The sequence below is a fragment of the Balaenoptera borealis genome, assembly GCF_965194805.1.
Source record: "Balaenoptera borealis genome assembly, chromosome: 3".
NCBI classification, from domain to species: domain Eukaryota; kingdom Metazoa; phylum Chordata; class Mammalia; order Artiodactyla; family Balaenopteridae; genus Balaenoptera; species Balaenoptera borealis.
In genome coordinates, this window is record NC_138866.1 from 26,699,357 (window position 1) to 26,719,457 (window position 20,101).

General features: G+C 36.5%; 1 protein-coding gene and 1 long non-coding RNA gene across 27 annotated transcripts in view; one reads left to right on the forward strand and one right to left on the reverse strand.

Annotated features, from left to right (window-relative positions):
• Positions 1-20,101, forward strand: part of LOC309626636 — a 1,318,538-nt gene that overhangs the window by 1,037,565 nt on the left and 260,872 nt on the right. The gene's annotated exons all lie outside the window — the stretch shown is intronic.
• TTLL5 (tubulin tyrosine ligase like 5) overlaps positions 1-20,101 on the reverse strand; it is a 312,036-nt gene that overhangs the window by 210,460 nt on the left and 81,475 nt on the right. For 23 of the 26 annotated variants that reach the window (XM_082387533.1, XM_082387536.1, XM_082387511.1 and 20 more), the window contains 2 exons: positions 17,884-17,997; positions 17,517-17,608 (listed from right to left, as the gene is read on the reverse strand). The exons of 1 other annotated variant lie outside the window; for it this stretch is intronic. In XM_082387533.1, coding sequence (XP_082243659.1) covers positions 17,517-17,608; positions 17,884-17,997 — 206 coding nt within the window. Of the gene's footprint in view, positions 1-17,511; positions 17,609-17,883; positions 17,998-20,101 lie in introns of those variants that run through there. 2 more of the 26 variants (XM_082387528.1, XM_082387527.1) reach the window with 1 other exon arrangement.

Sequence of the window (20,101 nt, forward strand, 5' to 3'; positions counted from 1 at the left end):
TAGCTAGAAAAGAGGTCAAATGAAGCTGGTAATGGGAGATGCATAAAGGGCATGAAAATGTTGACAGATTGTTTCAATCATCTTATTTCTCAAAAGCTTTCAATCGCTCCTTGATGCCAACTGCAGGAGGCATATACTTTCTCTTACAAGATTTCAAAAGTTGGGTCACCTATACCATCAGTTCATTCACCCTTTCTCCACACAGTTCCCCAACATGGGTCCTAAAGTACAGTCAGACAAGTCTCCTTATAACCCTCTCACACCACACCTCCCACTGGTCCTTTTGCCTCTGTCTGGACACCTTCTCCTCACACCCTCTCTACTTATCCATAATCCACCCTTCAAGAAGCAGCTCAAGTCCACTGTGCTGCGTGAAGCCTTCCCTGATATGACTGCTCCAAGTCTACAGAGGTGCCCTTGTCCTGGCCTTCTACCTCCGCCTTCACCATATGCCTAAGGGACCTGTCAAACGCTGTCTCATAGAGTAAAATTTCTCTTCTCGGAAAGCAGCATGATGCAGCAGGGAAAAGCAGGATCTGGAGTTCAAATACCTGAATCAAGTCCCACTGTGTGATCATGGATAAGTCACATTACTTTACTGAGCCTTATTTTCCTTATCATTAAAATGGGAATAACAATGATGTGTATAAAGTACATCATAATTACAAAGAGCTATACAAATATGAGCTATTTTTATTACATGTATAAGAAATTTCTCCATAATCAATACTGTTAACTCTCAAAGGACCAGGATCCCATCTAATATTTGTTACTCCAAAGCACCAAGCATAGTGCTAGTTACTTGTTGATATTCAATAAATACATATTAATTAAAAAGGCATATTTGTTAGCAGATAAATACATCTTTCCCACACTACATGAAAATAACTCAATTAGTTTAAAAGTCTTGGTGCTCTCTTCCACTTTTCTCAAAGGTCCCAGGAGAGATGGAGTGATTTACCAGGTTGGTAATTTAGAAAAAATTCAACAAGCTTCTCCCTTCTTTCTCTGGGGAGATAATCTCTCCTTAGGAAGCACATATCCTCTGGCGCTCCTACAGGGTCAGGTGTTCCTGATGCACAGCTCAGTCTAACCTTGCCTAAAAATGGGTATGTAAATCTGTCCAATTCTGAGGGTCAACAGAAAGTGCATTAACTTGCAGATAGATATAATCAAGTCTCCCAACCTAGACTTTATCAATGTGGAGTATGGAAAGTGATTATTTTGGCCTGCATCTATCTTAGTCTTTGTCTTCTCAACTGGTTCAAAACCAAACCAGTAAAGGAAGGTTATCATTACTGGACTCCCTAAGAGACCCCAACATTATCTGTGATTGGTTCCTTAGAAAAAGGTACTCAAATTAGGGTCCTGCCTCTTGAAAACTTAAGAGTAGAGGATTCCACTTTCATTAATTAAAAGATATATTGTCTAGTAACTGCAAATATTCAACCTCTTCAAAAATGTATCAAAAGATAAATGTCTAATTTTGAAAAGGCAAGCAATATCTTTTTGCTGAATTCCTGGGTCTTTATAAGGTGTAACTAAACTACATGGATAGAATATTTTGCAAGATAAAAAGATTTCTCTATGAACAGCTGCGTTTTCAAAACAAAACAGACAAGAACTAGTTCTTTCTTTTATTCCTCTAAGTTTTGGCTCTGCCTAGAACCACTAATGTCCCAACCAGAAGCCAGTCACCAGAGGAAGAAAAATGTGTTCCCCATAATGAAGTACAGTCTTACTAGTAATCAGAGAAATGCAAATCAAGACCAAAATAAGATACCATTTTACACTCAGTATTTTGACAAAAATTAAGAAGTTGACAGTACCACATGTTAGAGAAGATACTGATCAATGGGATCTCCTAGGCACTGCTAACAGGAGTATAAATTTATATAGTCACTTTGGAAAACAATTTAGCATTACCTTTTTTTTTTTTAGCATTCTCTTTTAAAGTTGAACATTCACATATCTTATGGCCCTAGATATACTCCATCCCTAGATATATACCTAGGAGACACATATAAGCATATTTAGAGCACAGCAGTCTTTAACAGCAAAAGACCAGAAAGAAGTTGAATACCATCAACAAGAGAATGGGAAATTTAACAGCAGTATAAACACACAGAAGAATAAAATAAAGCACTGAAAAAGAATGAATTCTAGCGACATGTAACAAAATGAACCTTAATAATATAATATTGAATGAAAAAGGAAGAATACATAGAGTGTGCCATTGTTTTTTAGAAAAAGTTCAAAAGCAATACAAACTTATCAACAGAATTCTGTTTCTACATATGAGATGATAACTGCTATAGGACCTGCCCTTATACCATAAACAGCTAGAAAAGTACACAAAATATATGAAACAACTGTTTCCAGACATGAAACAACTGGCAGTGCAGGACTGTGATAACTGAAAGGGGGAAATAAATAAAGGGAGCCCTCTGATTGCTCCACCTTCCCACCCAGATGCAATTCCAGACAGTGCAGAAAGAGAAGGAATTCAAGTAGAACCCAAGAGTCTCTGTGTTGAGAAGACAGAGATCAAAGTTCTAGGAAGCGCTAAAATTTTCAAAGCTATGCCCTGGAGAGGAAGAAGCTACGTATAAGAAGAAATCAAAAAAGTCATCACAAGGGACCCTTTGAGTCTTTGGATGAATACAGATCTACTCAGGCATAGGGTGAAAGTCCACAAGGCTGTGCAAGGAGCAACTGTCAGGATAAAGAACATTGAGAAAGTGTAAGCTGAATACTTTCCAGAGTTCACACAGGGCTGCCAATTGATTGAGTTCCCACCAGCCAGAATGGAGAGATCTCATTGAATATGGGGGTCATTTAACAGACACCCCAAAAGAGTCTTCAGTAGTGGAATTATCCTACACCTAAACAAAAAGCTATTCTAAACAAACCATAAAAATGCTTTTAAATGAGGCTGAAAAAGATAAGGCTGATCTACAAGTAACTTAAGTGTATGGCCACAAAAAAAACTTTCAACGGGCTTTAAAGAAGCAATAAAATCCAAACACAACAATACAACATTTACAATGTCCAATTAAACCATCTAATTTTAAAAAATCACTGTACATGTGAAGAAACAGGAAAACTATAACTCATTAACAAGAGGAAAATCAGTCAATAGCAACAGACTCAGAAATGACAGAGAGAACAAGATTTTAAAACAGCTACTATAAACATAATATATGCACAAGAATCTAAAGGAAATCATGAAAATAACTGTAAAAAAAGAGAAAAAGAGGATATAAAGAGAAATAGATGGGAGTTGTAAAGATGAGAAGTAAAATATCTGAAATGAACATTTAATTGGATAGAATTAATAGAAGATTTAACACTGCAGACAAAAAGATGACTAAACTGACAAACCCAGAGAAACAGAAAACCATCCAAAATGAAGAAAGAAAAAGAGTATAAAAAAATGAACAGAGCCAGACTTATAGTACAACATCAACCAATTTAACATGTAACCAGAGTACCAAAAGGAGAGGAGGGAAATGGAAAAAAACATTTGAAGAAATAATGGCCAAAAGTTTTCCAAATTTGATGAAAACTATAAGCCCACAGACCAAGAAGCTCAACAAATCCCAAGTAGAAGAAACAAGAAGAAAGTGATACCAAGGCATACATCATAGTCACACTATTGAAAATCAGTCATAAAGAAATAATCTTAAAAGCAGGCTGAGACATAAAAAGAAACGAAATTGAGTTATTTGTAGTGAGCTGGATGCACCTAGAGTCTGCCATACAGAGTGAAGTAAGTCAGAAAGAGAAAAACAAATACTGTATACTAACACATATATATGGAATCTAAAAAAAAAAAAAAAAAAAAAAGTGGTTCTGAAGAACCTAGGGGCAGGACAGGAATAAAGACACAGACGTAGAGAATGGACCTGAGGACACAGGGAGAAGGAAGGATAAGCTGGGAAGAAGTGAGAGAGTGGCACTGACATATATATACTACCAAATGTAAAATAGCTATCTAGTGGGAAGCAGCTGCATAGCACAAGGAGATCAGATCGGTGCTTTGTGACCACCTAGAGGGGTGGGATAGGGAGGTTGGGAGGGAGACGCAAGAGGGAGGGGATATGGGGATATATGTATACATATAGCTGATTCACTTTGTCATACAGCAGAAACTAACACAACAATGTAAAGCAATTATACTCCAATAAAGATGTTAAAAAAAAAAAAGCAGGCAGAGAAAAAGAGACACATTATGCACAGAAGAACAAAGGTAAGAATTACTGCACACTTCTCATCAGAAAAATGCAAGTCAAAAGATAACAAAACACTTTTAAAGTGTTGGGAGCAAAGTGCCAACCCAGAACTCTACAACCACTGAAAAAAATCTTTCAAAAATTGAAAGTATCGATATAAGAGAGACTTTTTTAGACAAGCAACAGTTGAGAGAATTGATTGTACTACAATAAATCCTAAAAGAAGTTTTCCAGATGGAAGAAAATGATGCCAGATAAAAAACTGATCAACACAAAAGAAGGAAGAGCAGAGGAAATAGTAGTAAATGTGTAATTATGAGACTTTTCCTCATATTTAAATTTCCTTAAGCTGTTCAAAGCAAAAATAACCAATGTACTATGGGATTTATAACTTATATAGAAATAAAATGTAGGACAATAATAGCCCAAAGGACAGGAGGGGGAAATCGAATTATACTGGTTGTAAAATTTCTAAATTATACCTGAAATAGTATAACATTATTTTAAGGTGCACTGTGGTAAGTAAAAGATGCATGTTGTCACCCTAGAGCAACCACACTTTAAAAAAAGCAAACTAAAGAGGCAAGAGAAATGAGTTAATCCAAAGACGGCAGGGGAAAATAAAAAGGGAACAAAGAACACAACAGACAAATGGAAAACAAACAGTCATTTGGCATATCTAAACCCAACCATAGCACCATGCTGTACATTAAATCCCCATAATTTATTCATCTTAAAACTGAAAGTTTGTACCCTGTGACCCATAGCTCCCATTTCCCCTGACCCAGCCCATGGCAACCACCATTCTACTTTGTTTCTATGAGTTCTACTCTCTTTTTTTAAAAAAAGATTCCTTATATGAGTGAAATCATACAATATTTGTTTTTCTCTGTCTGGTTTATTGCACTTAGCATTATCCCTGCAGGTTCATCCATGTTGCCACAGATGGCAGGACCTCCTTTTCTGACAGAAATCTACTTTAACTATAAAGACACAAGATAGATTAAAAGTAAAACAATGAAAACAGATACAGCATGCAAACACTAGCCATAAGAAAGCTGGAGTGGATAGGGGTGAGGGGAGAAGGAACTGGATGAAGGCAGTCAAAAGGTACAAGCTTCCAGTTATAAATAAGTACCAGGGATGTAATGTACAACATGATAAATAGAAGTAATATTTCTATATGTTATATATGAAAGTTGTTAAGAGTTCTTTAGTTTTTCTTTTAGTTTTTTTCTATTTATTTAACTTTGTATCTCTATGAGCTGATGGATGTTCACTAAACTTATGGTGATAATCATTTCATGATGTAAGTCAAATCATTATATATACACCTTAAACTTAAAAAAAAAAAAAAAGGAAGCTAGAGTGGGTATATTATAGCAGATAAATAGACTTTTGGACAAAGAACATTATCCAGGATAAACACGGACATTTCATAGCAATAAAGAAGTCAATTTATGAAGAAGACATAACAAATCTAATGCAGATGTACCTAATAACAGAGTTCCAAAATCCATAAAAAGCAAAACTGACAGAACCAAAAGGAGAAATTGACAAGGTCACAACTACAATGGGAGATTTCAACACCAGACTCTTGATAATTATAAAATTACTAAAAATAGAGAAGATCTGAACAAAACTGTTGAATCCCTTGACCTAATGGACATTTATAGAACACACCAGCCAACAACAGCAGAATATATATATTTCAATGTACATGTTACATTGTACCAGGATAAATCAAATTCTGAACCATAAAACAAGTCTCAGTAAATTTTAAAATATTCAACTTACACAAAATATGTTCTCAGTACAACAGAAGTAAATTGGAAATCACTGAAAGAAAAACCTCTAGAAAAACTCCCAAATATTTGAAAACTAAATAACACACTTATAAATAACCCACAGGCCAAAGACAGAATAAAAACAAAAATACAACAATCAAAATGTATGGGAAGCTGCAAAAACAGTACTTAATAGGAAATTTATAGCTCTTAAAACACATATAGAAAAGAAGAAAGGTCTCAAATCAATGACATCAGCTTCTACCTAAAGAAACTAGGGGAAAAAAATAGAGCAAATGAAGCTCACAGTAAGTTAAAAAAAGGAAATAATAAATATTAGAGGGGAAGTCAATGTACAAGAAATAGAAAAAAAACAATGAAACTAAAAACTGGGTGTCTTAGAAGATCAATAAAATTGATAAACCTCTACTCAGACTGAATAGGATAAAAAGAGAGAAGAAACAAATTACCAATATCAGAAATGAGAAAAGTAACATCACTGCAGATTCTATAGATATTAAAAGGATAAGTGAATATTATGAACAATTTTATGCTTATAAATACAACATATATGAAACAGACAGATGCCTTAAAAGACACCAACTACCAAAGCTCATTAAAGTAGAAATAGATAACCTGAATAGTCCTATATCTCTTAAAGAAATTGAAACTGACTGGTCCAGATGGCTCCACTAGTGAATTTTACCAAACATTCAAGAAATAAACAATACCAATTCTCCATAAATTCTTCCAGAAAATTGAAGATGTGAGAACACTTTCCAACTCATTCTATGAAGCCAGAAACCAAAGACTGAAATATCTTATATATCTTATCCTCGTACTAAAACCAAAGACATTATAAGAAAACTACAGATCAGCATCTCTTATGAACATACACGTAAAAATCCAAATACAATTTCAGCATATCAAATTAAACAATATATAAAAAGGATACTGTATCATGACCAAGCAGAGTTTATTTCAGGAATGAAATGTTGGGTTTAACGTTCAAAAATCCATTTAATTCATTATATTAACAAACCAAAAAAGAAAAACCATATGAGTATGTCAAGAGATGCAGAAAAGCAACTGACAAAATCCAACATCCATTTCTGATAAAAACTCTTAGCAAAAGAGAAATAAAAGGGAACTCCCTCAATCTGATAAAGGGCATCTATGAAAAACCTAAAACTAACATCATACTTAATGACAAAAGACTAATTGCTTACCCTAGACAGGAACCAGACTGGGATGTCTGCTCTCACTGGTCCTATTCAACACTGTGCTGGAGGTTCTTGCCAGTGTAATCACGCAAGAGTAAAGAAATAAAACACATCCAGATTGGAAACAAAGAAGGAAAACTGTCTTTATTCACAGACAACATTTTCAACTAGGCAGAAGATCCAATGGAATCTCCAAAAACTTTCAATAACTGATAAGTGAGTTTAGCAAGATCACAGGAACATGATCAATATGGAAAAATCATTTGTACTTCTATGTACTAGCAACAAACAATCAGAAACTGAAATTAACAAAACAAAATCATTTGCAATAGCATCAAAACATATTAAATACTGAGGAAGAAATCTGACAAAAAAATGTAAAAGACCTGTACATTGAACACTACAAAACACTGCTGAGAGAAATTAAAGATGGCCTGAATAAATGGACAGATATACCTTGTTCATGAGTTGGAAGACTCAATATTGTTAAGATGTCAATTCTCTTCAAACTGATCTAGAGAGTCAATACAATCCCAATGAAAATCCCAAGCAGGCTTTTTTGTAGAAACTGACAAACGAATTCTAAAATCCAAAAGGAAAGGCAAATGACCTAGAATAGCCAAAACAACCTGGAAAAAGAACAAAGTGAGAACAAGATTTTTTATAAAGCTACAGTAATCAAGACAGTGTGGCACTGTATTGGCACAAAAACAAAAAGATCAATGGGAAAGAATAAAAAATAAAGAAATAGACCCACACAGTTTTCCACAAAAGTGAAAGACAACTCAATGGAGAGAGGGTAGTCTCTTCAAAAAATGGTGCTAAAACTACTGGATATCCATCTGGAAAAAAAAAGAACTGTGATCCATATCTTATACCATATACAAAAATTAATTCAAAATGGATCAGACTTAAATGTAAAACTTAAAACTACAACATTTCTATTAAAAAAATAGAAGAAAACTTGGGATAGGCAAAGATTTCTTAGATACTAAAGCACAGTAATTAAAAGAAAAAAAGGACAAATTGGACTTAATCAAAATTAAAAATTTCTGCTCTTCAAAAGACACTGTTTAAAGGATGAAAACACAAGTAACATACCAGGGGACAAAATCTTTGCAAAGCCCACAACTGATAAAAGAATTATATCCAGAAAATATAAAGAACTCTCATAACTCAATTATAAGAAAACAAATAACCTCATTTAAAAAATGGGCAAAATATTTGATCACCGAACAGCAAACAAGCACAGGAAGACATGCTCAACATCATTAATCATTAGGAAAATGCAAATTAAACCATAATGAGATATCACTACACATCTCCTAGAGGAGCTAAAATTAGACTGACCATACCAACTGTTGGTGAGGATGTGGAGGAACTGGAACTCTCATACATTTATGATAGGAATGTAAAATGGTAAACCATATGGCAGTTTCTTAAAAAGTTACACATATACAATGATATGATCCAGTCATTCCACAAGTAAGTATTTTCCCAAGAGAAATGAAAGCACATGTTCCATACAAAAATTTCTATATAGATGTTCATAGAGTCTTTCTTTACAATAACAAAAAACTGGGAACAACCTAAATATTAATCGACAGATGAAAGGATAGACAAATTCTGATACATGCCTATAATAGAATACTACTTGACAATAAAAAGAAATTAAACCATTGATACATACTGTAACATGTATGAATCAAAAAATAATCTTGCCAGGTAAAAAAGAAAAGCAAATAAGAGAACAACCAATAGAATTCTATTTATGAAATTCTAGGAAATGAAAATTCCTCCTTACTGACAGAAAGCAGATCAGTAGCTGCCTGGGGACAGAAATAGGCAGGGAAGGGAAGAGGAGGGGCAGGAGAGAAGAATTACAGAGGGGAACAAAGAAACTTTTGGTAGTGATGCATATGTTCATTGTGTTGATTGTGGTGGTAGTTTCATGGATATATACATATGTGAAAATTCATCAAATTGTACACTTTGAATACATGCAACTTATTGTATGTCAATTATAACTCAATAAAGCTGTAAAAAATAACATTTACAATATCATCCAAAAGCATGAAATACTAAGTGATAAGTTTAATAACATGTTCAAGATCTTTACACTGGAAACCACTATAAAACATTGCTAACAGAAATCAAAGAAGACCTAAATAAATGGAGAGATATATCATGTTCATGGATTGGAAAATTCAACATTACTGAAATATCCACTCACCCAAAATTAATCTATACGTTCAATGCAATGTCCATCAAAAGTCAGCAGACTTTTGTGTAGAAATTGACAAAGAAATTTTAAAATTTCTTTGGAAATACAAAGGACACAAAATAGTCAAAATACTTCTGAAAAAGAACAAAGTTGGAAGACTTACATTACCTAATTTCAAGACTTAGTATAAAGCTACAGATATTAAGACAAACATGTAGATCAGTGAAAATGAATAAAGTCTAGAAATATACATACATATATATTTCAGTTAACTTTCAACAAAGATGCCAAGTTAAATTCAATAACGTAATTTCAAAAAGTGGTGCTGGAGCAAATGGACATCCATATGGAAGAAAATGGATGTCAACCCTTACCTCACACCACACATAAAAATTAAATCAATACATACCATAGACCTAAATATAAAAGCCAAAATTACAAAATTTCTAGAAGAAAACAAAAGAGAAAAAGCTTTGGAAGTTGGCATTGGTAAAGATTTCTTAGAAAACACGAAATGCATAAACCTTAAAAAACAATTGGTCAATTGGACTTCATTAAAATTTAAAACTTCTGTTCTTTGAAAGCCACTGTTATAAAAAAGAAAAAGCTAGCCACAGACTTTGAGAAAATATTTATAATGTAAATATCTGGGAAAGGACTTGTATCAAGAGCCTTTTATAACACAATAATAAAAAGATAAAAATCTTAAAATTTTAAATGGAAAAAAGAAGATACACAAATGGCCCATAGCACATGAATGCTCAATATCATTATTAATCAGAGAACAGCAAATTAAAACTACAGAGAAACACTACACACACACTAGAATGCCTAAAATTAAAAAGCCTGACAATACCAAGTGTTGACAAGGATGGGAAGCAAATGGAACTCTCATTCATTGTTGGCAAAATGTAAAATGGTTCTATCTCTTATCCCTTTTCATAGGACCCACCTATTCCACCCCTAGGTATTTATCCAAGAAAAATAAAATCATATATCCACCCAGAGACTTGTACATAAATGTCCATAATAGCAGCTTTCTTCAGAACAGCCCAAAACTGGACACAATCCAAATATTCCACATAGGTGAATGGATAAAAAAATTATGCTATATTCATACAATGAAATAGTACATAACAATAGTAAGGAATGAACTCCTACTGTTTCACACAACAACACGGATAACTCTCAAAAACATTATGCCAGAGGAACCAAGATGGCGGAGTAGAAGGACGTGCTCTCACTCCCTCTTGTGAGAACACCAGAATCACAACTAGCTGCTGGACAATCATCGACAGGAAGACACTGGAACTCACCAAAAAAGATACCCCACATCCAAAGACAAAGGAGAAGCCACAATGAGACGGTAGGAGGGGCGCAATCAGAGTAAACTCAAATCCCATAACTGGTGGGTGGGTGACTCACAAACTGGAGAACACTTATACCACAGAAGTCCACTCACTGGAGTGAAGGTTCTGAGCCCCACGTCAGGCTTCCCAACCTGGGGGTCCGGCAACGGGAGAAGGAATTCCTAGAGAATCAGACTTTGAAGCCTAGTGGGAATTGATTGCAGGACTTCGACAGGACTTGGGGAAACAGAGACCCCACTCTTGGAGGGTGCACACAAAATAGTGTGCGCATCGGGACCCAGGGGAAGGAGCAGTGACCCCGGGGGAGACTGAACCAGACCTACCTGCTAGTGTTGGAAGGTCTCCTGCAGAGGCGGGGGGTGGCTCTGTTTCACCGTGGGGACGAGGACACTGGCAGCAGAAGTTCTGGGAAGTACTCCTTGGCATGAGCCCTCCCAGAGTCTGTCATTAGCCCCACCAAAGAGCCCAGGTAGGCTCCAGTGTTGGGTTGCCTCAGGCAAAACAACCAACAGGGAGGGAACCCAGCCCAACCCATCAACAGTCAAGTGGATTAAAGTTTTACTGAGCTCTGACCACCACAGCAACAGTCAGCTCTACCCACCACCAGAGCCTCCCATCAAGCCTCTTAGATAGCCTCAACTACCAGAGGGCAGACAGTAGAAGCAAGAAAAACTATAATCCTGCAACCTGTGGAACAAAAACCACATTCACAGAAAGACAGACAAGATGAAAAGGCAGAGGGCTATATACCAGATGAAGGAACAAGATAAAACCCCAGAAAAACAACTAAATGAAGTGGAGATAGGCAACCTTCCAGAAAAAGAATTCAGAATAATGATAGTGAAGATGATCCAGGACCTCGGAATAAGAATGGAGACAAAGATAGAGAAGATGCAAGAAATGTTTAACAAAGACCTAGAAGAATTCAAGAACAAACAAACAGAGATGAACAATACAATAACTGAAATGAAAACTACACTAGAAGGAATCAACAGCAGAATAACTGAGGCAGAAGAACGGATAAGTGACCTGGAAGACAGAATGGTGGAATTCACTGCTGTGGAACAGAATAAAGAAAAAAGAATGAAAAGAAATGAAGACAGCCTAAGAGACCTCTGGGACAACATTAAACGCAACAACATTCGCATTATAGGGGTCCCAGAAGGAGAAGAGAGAGAGAAAAGACCAGAGAAATTATTTGAAGAGATTATAGTCGAAAACTTCCCTAACATGGGAAAGGAAATAGCCACCCAAGTCCAGGAAGTGCAGCAAGTCCCATACAGGATAAACCCAAGGAGAAACACGCCGAGACACATAGTAATCAAATTGGCAAAAATTAAAGACAAAGAAAAATTATTGAAAGCAGCAAGGGAAAAACGACAAATAACATACAAGGGAACTCCCATAGGTTAACAGCTGATTTCTCAGCAGAAACTCTACAAGCCAGAAGGGAATGGCATGATATATTTAAAGTGATGAAAGGGAAGAACCTACAACCAAGATTACTCTACCCGGCAAGGATCTCATTCAGATTTGATGGAGAAATCAAAAGCTTTACAGACAAGCAAAAGCTAAGAGAATTCAGCACCACCAAACCAGCTCTACAACAAATGCTAAAGGAACTTCTCTAAGTGGGAAACACAAGAGAAGAAAAGGACCTACAAAAACAAACCCAAAACAATTAAGAAAATGGCCACAGAAACATACATATCGATAATTACCTTAAACGTGAATGGATTAAATGCTCCAACCAAAAGACACAGGCTTGCTGAATGGATACAAAAACAAGACCCATATATATGCTGTCTACAAGAGACCCACTTCAGACCGAGGGTCACATACAGACGGAAAGTGAGGGGATGGAAAAAGATATTCCATGCAAACGGAAATCAAAAGAAAGCTGGAGTAGCTATACTCATATCAGATAAAATAGACTTTAAAATAAAGAATGTTACAAGAGACAAGGAAGGACACTACATAATGATCAAGGGATCAATCCAAGAAGAAGATATAACAATTATAAATATTTATGCACCCAACATAGGAGCACCTCAATACATAAGGCAACTGCTAACAGCTATAAAAGAGGAAATCGACAGTAACACAATTAATAGTGGGGGACTTTAACACCTCACTTACACCAATGGACAGATCATCCAAAATGAAAATAAATAAGGAAACAGAAGCTTTAAATGACACAATAGACCAGATAGATTTAATTGATATTTATAGGGCATTCCATCCAAAAACAGCAGATTACACTTTCTTCTCAAGTGCGCATGGAACATTCTCCAGGATAGATCACATCTTGGGTCACAAATCAAGCCTCAGTAAATTTAAGAGAATTGAAATCATATCAAGCATCTTTTCTGACCACAATGCTATGAGATTAGAAATGAATTACAGGGGAAAAAACGTAAAAAACACAAACACATGGAGGCTAAACAATACGCTACTAAATAACCAAGAGATCACTGAAGAAATCAAAGAGGAAATCAAAAAATACCTAGAGACAAATGACAATGAAAACACGACGACCCAAAACCTATGGGATGCAGCAAAAGCAGTTCTAAGAGGGAAGTTTATAGCTATACAAGCCTACCTGAAGAAACAAGAAAAATCTCAAGTAAACAATCTAACCTTACACCTAAAGGAACTAGAGAACGAAGAACAAACAAAACCCAAAGTTAGCAGAAGGAAAGAAATCATAAAGATCAGAGCGGAAATAAATGAAATAGAAACAAAGAAAACAATAGCAAAGATCAATAAAACTAAAAGCTGGTTCTTTGAGAAGATAAACAAAATTGATAAGCCATTAGCCAGACTCATCAAGAAAAAGAGGGAGAGGACTCAAATCAATAAAATTAGAAATGAAAAAGGAGAAGTTACAACAGACACCGCAGAAATACAAAGCATCCTAAGAGACTACTACAAGCAACTCTATGCCAATAAAATAGACAACCTGGAAGAAATGGACAAATTCTTGGAAAGGTATAACCTTCCAAGACTGAACCAGGAAGAAACAGAAAATATGAACAGACCAATCACAAGTAATGAAATTGAAACTGTGATTAAAAATCTTCCAACAAACAAAATTCCAGGACCAGATGGCTTCACCGGTGAATTCTATCAAACATTTAGAGAAGAGGTAACACCTATCCTTCTCAAACTCTTCCAAAAAATTGCAGAGGAAGGAACACTCCCAAAATCATTCTATGAGGCCACCATCACCCTGATACCAAAACCAGACAAAGATACTACAAAAAAAGAAAATTACAGACCAATATCACTGATGAATATAGACGCAAAAATCCTCAACAAAATACTAGCAAACAGAATCCAACAACACATTAAAAGGATCATACACCACGATCAGGTGGGATTTATCCCAGGGATGCAAGGATTCTTCAACATATGCAAATCAATCAATGTGACACACCATATTAACAAATTGAAGAATAAAAACCATATGATCATCTCAATAGATGCAGAAAAAGCTTTTGACAAAATTCAACACCCATGGGCTTCCCTGGTGGCGCAGTGGTTGAGAGTCTGCCTGCCAGTGCAGGGGACACGGGTTCGAGCCCTGGTCTGGGAGGATCCCACATGCCGCGGAGCGGCTGGGCCCGTGAGCCACAATTGCTGAGCCTGCGCGTCTGGAGCCTGTGCTCCGCGGCAGGAGAGGCCGCGATAGTGAGAGGCCCGCGCACCGCGATGAAGAGTGGCCCCCGCTTGCCACAGCTAGAGAAAGCCCTAGCACGGAGACGAAGACCCAACACAGCCAAAAATAAATAAATAAATAAACAAAGTAAACAATACGTTTAAAAAAAAATTTTTTTTAAAAATATACTGAAAAAAAAATACTCGAAAAAAAAAAAAAAAAAAAAAATTCAACACCCATTTATGATAACAACTCTCCAGAAAGTGGGCATAGAGGGAACCTACCTCAACATAATAAAGGCCATATACGACAAACCCACAGCAAACATCATTCTCAATGGTGAAAAACTGGAAGCGTTTCCTCTAAGATCAGGAATGAGACAAGGATGTCCATTCTCACCACTATTATTCAACATAGTTTTGGAAGTCCTAGCCACGGCAATCAGAGAAGAAAAAGAAATAAAAGGAATACAAATTGGAAAAGAAGAAGTAAAACTGTCACTGTTTGCAGATGACATATTATACATAGGGAATCCTAAAGATACCACCAGAAAACTACTAGAGCTAATCAATGAATTTGGTAAAGTTGCAGGATACAAAATTAATGCACAGAAATCTCTTGCATTCCTATACATTAATGATGAAAAATCTGAAAGAGAAATTATGGAAACACTCCCCTTTACCACTGCAACAAAAAGAGTAAAATACCTAGGAATAAACCTACCTAGGGAGACAAAAGACCTGTACGCAGAAAACTAAGACACTGATGAAAGAAATTAAAGATGATACCAACAGGTGGAGAGATATACCATGTTCTTGGATTGGAAGAATCAATATTGTGAAAATGACTATACTACCCAAAGCAATCTACAGATTCAATGCAATCCCTATCAAATTACCAATGGCATTTTTTACGGAACTAGAACAAATCATCTTAAAATTTGTATGGAGACACAAAAGACCCCAAATAGCCAAAGCAGTCCTGAGGGAAAAAAACGGAGCTGGAGGAATCAGACTCCCTGACTTCAGACTATACTACAAAGCTACAGTAATCAAGACAATATTCTACTGGCACAAAAACGGAAACATAGATCAATGGAACAAGATAGAAAGCCCAGAGATAAACCCACGCACCTATGGTCAACTAATCTATGACAAAGGAGGCAAAGATATACAATGGAGAAAAGACAGTCTCTTCAATAAGTGGTGCTGGGAAAACTGGACAGCTACATGTAAAAGGATGAAATTAGAACACTCCCTAACACCATACACAAAAATAAACTCAAAATGGATTCGAGACCTAAATGTAAGACTGGACACAACAAAACTCTTAGAGGAAAACATAGGAAGAACACTCTTTGACATAAATCACAGCAAGATCTTTTTTGACCCACCTCCTAGAGTAATGGAAATAAAAACAAAAATAAACAAATGGGACCTAATGAAACTTCAAAGCTTTTGCACAGCAAAGGAAACCATAAACAAGACGAAAAGACAACCCTCAGAATGGGAGAAAATATTTGCAAACGAATCAACAGACAAAGGATTAATCTCCAAAATATATAAACAGCTCATTCAGGTCAATATTAAAGAAACAAACAACCCAATCCAAAAATGGCAGAAGACCTAAATAGACATTTCTCCAAAGAAGACATACAGATGGCCAAGAGGCACATGAAAAGATGCTCAACATCACTAATTATTAGAGAAATGCAAATCAAAACTACAATGAGGTATCACCTCACACCAGTTAGAATGGACATCATCAGAAAAATCTACAAACAACAAATGCTGGAGAGGGTGTGGAGAAAAGGGAACCCTCTTGCACTATTGGTGGGAATGGAAATTGATACAGCCACTATGGAGAACAATATGGAGGTTCCTTAAAAAAATAAAAATAGATTTACCATATGATCCAGCAATCCCACTACTGGGCGTATACCCAGAGAAAACCATAATTCAAAAAGACACATGCACCCCAATGTTCATTGCAGCACTATTTACAATATCCAGGACATGGAAGCAACCTAAATGCCCATCAACAGATGAATGGATAAAGAAGATGTGGTACATATATACAATGGAATATTACTCAGCCATAAAAAGGAACGAAATTGAGTCATTTGTTGAGACGTGGATGGATCTAGAGACTGTCATACAGAGTGAAGTAAGTCAGAAAGAGAAAAACAAATATCGTATATTAACGCATGTATGTGGAACCTAGAAAAATGGTACAGATGAGCTGGTTTGCAGGGCAGAAGTTGAGACACAGATGTAGAGAACAGACATATGGACACCAAGGGGGGAAAACTGCAGTGGGGTGGGGATGGTGGTGTGCTGAATTGGGCGATTGGGATTGACATGTATGCACTGATGTGTATAAAATTGATGACTAATAAAAAAGAAAAAGAGAAAAAAAAACATTATGCCAAACAAAAGAATCCAGACATCAAAAAATATATACTGTATGATTCTATTTATATAAAATTCTAGAAAATCTATAGTGATATAAAGCAAGTCAGTAGATGTTTGATGCTCACGGTAATGGGGGGACTCACTGTGAAGGGGCATGACAGGACATCTGGAGGTAATGGAATGTTATATATCTTAATTGTGGTGATTAAATTGATGTCTGTATTTGTCAAAATTCATCATCAAACTTAAAATGAATGCTGCTGCATGTAAACTTGATCTCAAAGATGATTAAAAGTAAGCAATTTACTGTTTAAGCACACATATAGATGATAAACCAATTTTTATTTTCAAATCAAGGTAATGATAACCACAAAATTTAGGACAGTGTCTAACCCTGGGTTAGGGGGCAGTTAGGAAGGAGGAAGGGAACTAGAAAAAAGGGAGGAATAATGCAGGGTTGAGTAATATTCATACTGTCATAAATAAATAAACAAAAAATGTTAAGAAAGGCACCATGTGGAGAGCAGTCATGATACTGTGTCACAATTAATCCAATTCTCTTGACCTGAAGTACAGATTTTAAAAAAAGGTAGTCACCTCACCCATATATTTCCCATGTCTCTGATGTAGGGAATATGCGAATAAATCCACCTCTCCGATCATTCTCTTCCTTCACCCTCCGTAAAACTTTGATCTACATGGAGGAAGAGAAAATAAAATAAAGTGAGTACCTATTTTAAAAACTGTAATCTATGTGGTAACAGGAGAGAGGAAGAGAGTTATGAACCGAGAATACAAAAGAAGCATGAAGGCAGAAATTAATTCCATTTAAGATGCTGTTTTTTTGAGAAGCTATTTCTCCCATGTTCAGTAGAAGATATGAGTTGGTCATGAATATTACGAATCACTCACTAATTTTCACTGAAGCCTATGTTAACCCATAAAGGCCTGAAATGGAGTTATCTTTACCTCCTCCATTGACAGACCAAGCACAGAACCACCTAACTTCCCCGGCACCTTCTCCCGTGCTGAGCCCACAAGGTTTTTCATTTCCGCGTCACTGGCAGAGAGTGGACGGCAATGCTAAGGAGAAGAAAAAAGAAAAACAAAAATATCTTTTCATCATCTTTCTTCATTTCCCTCTAGTCAGTCCCTCAACACCATTATGTTTCATAATATGTATAAGCTCAAATCCAAAGCCCATTTTCTGTAATTGATCTCTTAGTCTGAAACCCCGGGAAATAGATGAAAGCCAGTAAACTCAAAGAAAGGAAGAGAAAATAGAATAGTAGGAAAACACTATGGGTTGAGAGAGATACAAATAAAAAAAAGAAAGAAAGATGTCCATATGGCTTTGTAAGCTAGTACTTATTCCTAATCTTGGTTTTAGAGTACATTTAATAGTTTGAAAGATATGGGAAAAAAATCTGAAAATAACCTCAATGTAAGATTAAATATGTATTTATTTCAGTAAGTAACTATATTCTTTTCAGCACTGGGGAAGTAAAGTTAGGAAAAGTAAGACATAAGACAGAAAAACACACAATGAAGACCCGACACAGCCAAAAAATAAAAATAAATAAATAAATAAAATTAAAAAAAAAAAAGACCGAGAAACAGGAGCGATCTATTATGTCACAGATGAAAAAGTTGGACAGTGGGATGTTTTAGAACTTGAGGGGGGAAATATTGAGATGAAAGTTATCAGTGACACAGAAGAGAGCTGTGAGCAAAAGGCTACAACTTGAGAAACACTGTAGTTGCTAGACTACAAGAGACTGGATCTAGGATGACTGCCTTGGGTACTCCAAGGAGGCAGCCAAGTGGGTCGTGTTCTTTATGGATTCCCAAAGATGATCTGGCTACTTCAGCTTCTGAATGATGATCAGGAAGGCTGTTGGAGAACAAAAGTTTTAAGAGATTTTGATGTTATGAGAGCAGAGAAATAAATACAAAGGTAACAAAGGAAATCAGATAGTATGAGCATGAGAACACACTATTATTGAAAAAGATGACTGATAAAATAAGACAAATAAATCTGCCAAGTACAAAGAATAAGGAATAATCCAAGAAATGGGGGTATAATTTGTTTCTCCAGAGTCCTGGAAGTAACTCTGATCAGACAGAAGAAGTCCTACTGTCCGGAACCATTGTTTACTTTTCTCTTTGTATACACAATCTATGGAAAGGCTTTTTGACAACTAACTTTTGCCATTTTCAGCAATACTCATTGTTATGGACTAAATGTTTGTGTTGCCCCAAAATTCCTATGTTGAAGCCCTAACCCCCACAATGTGATGGTATGTGGAGATGGGGCTTTTGGGAAGTAATTAGGGTCAGATGAGGACATCAGGGTGAGGCCCTGGTCTGATGGGATTAATACCCTTTAAAGAAGAGCCACCAGGCTTCCCTGGTGATGCAGTGGTTAAGAATCCGCCTGCCAAGGCAGGAGACGCGGGTTCGAGCCCTGGTCTGGGAAGATCCCACATGCCACGGAGTAACTAAGCCCATGCGCCACAACTACTGAGCCTGTGCCCTGGAACCCGCGAGCCACAACTACTGAGCCCACATGCTGCAACCACTGAAGCCCACTGGCCTAGAGCCCGTGCTCCGCAACAAGAGAAGCCACCGCACTGAGAAGCCCGCACACTGCAACAGAGTAGTCCCTGCTCGCCACAACTAGAGAAAGCCCGCGTGCAGCAACGAAGACCAAACGCAGCCAAAAATAAATAAATTAATTTAAAAAAAAAAAAAAAAAAAAAAAAGAAGAGCCACCAGAGAGCTTGTTCTCTCTCTCTTTCTCTCTCTGCCTGAGCAAGCACAAGGAGGTCATGTGAGCACACAGCAAGATGGTGACCATCTACAAGCCAAAAGAAGAGGCCTCAGAACAAAACCTACCTTGCCAGCACCTTGATCTTGGATTTCCCAGCCTCCAGAACTGTGAGAAATAAGTTTCTGTGGTTTAAGCCACCCAGTCTATGGTATTTTGTTATGGCTGCCCACGCAGACTAATGCACACCTGTACATAAACAACCATGAATGGCTTTACCTTTGGACACAAGGGAGACCAATATATACTAATCTTCAAAGCTAGCATGGAGTTATAAAACACAGATTTTCTGATAGGCAACTCCATGGAAGAAAAACCACGAAATCAGCAGATATAAGCACCAAGTGAAGGTAGGAA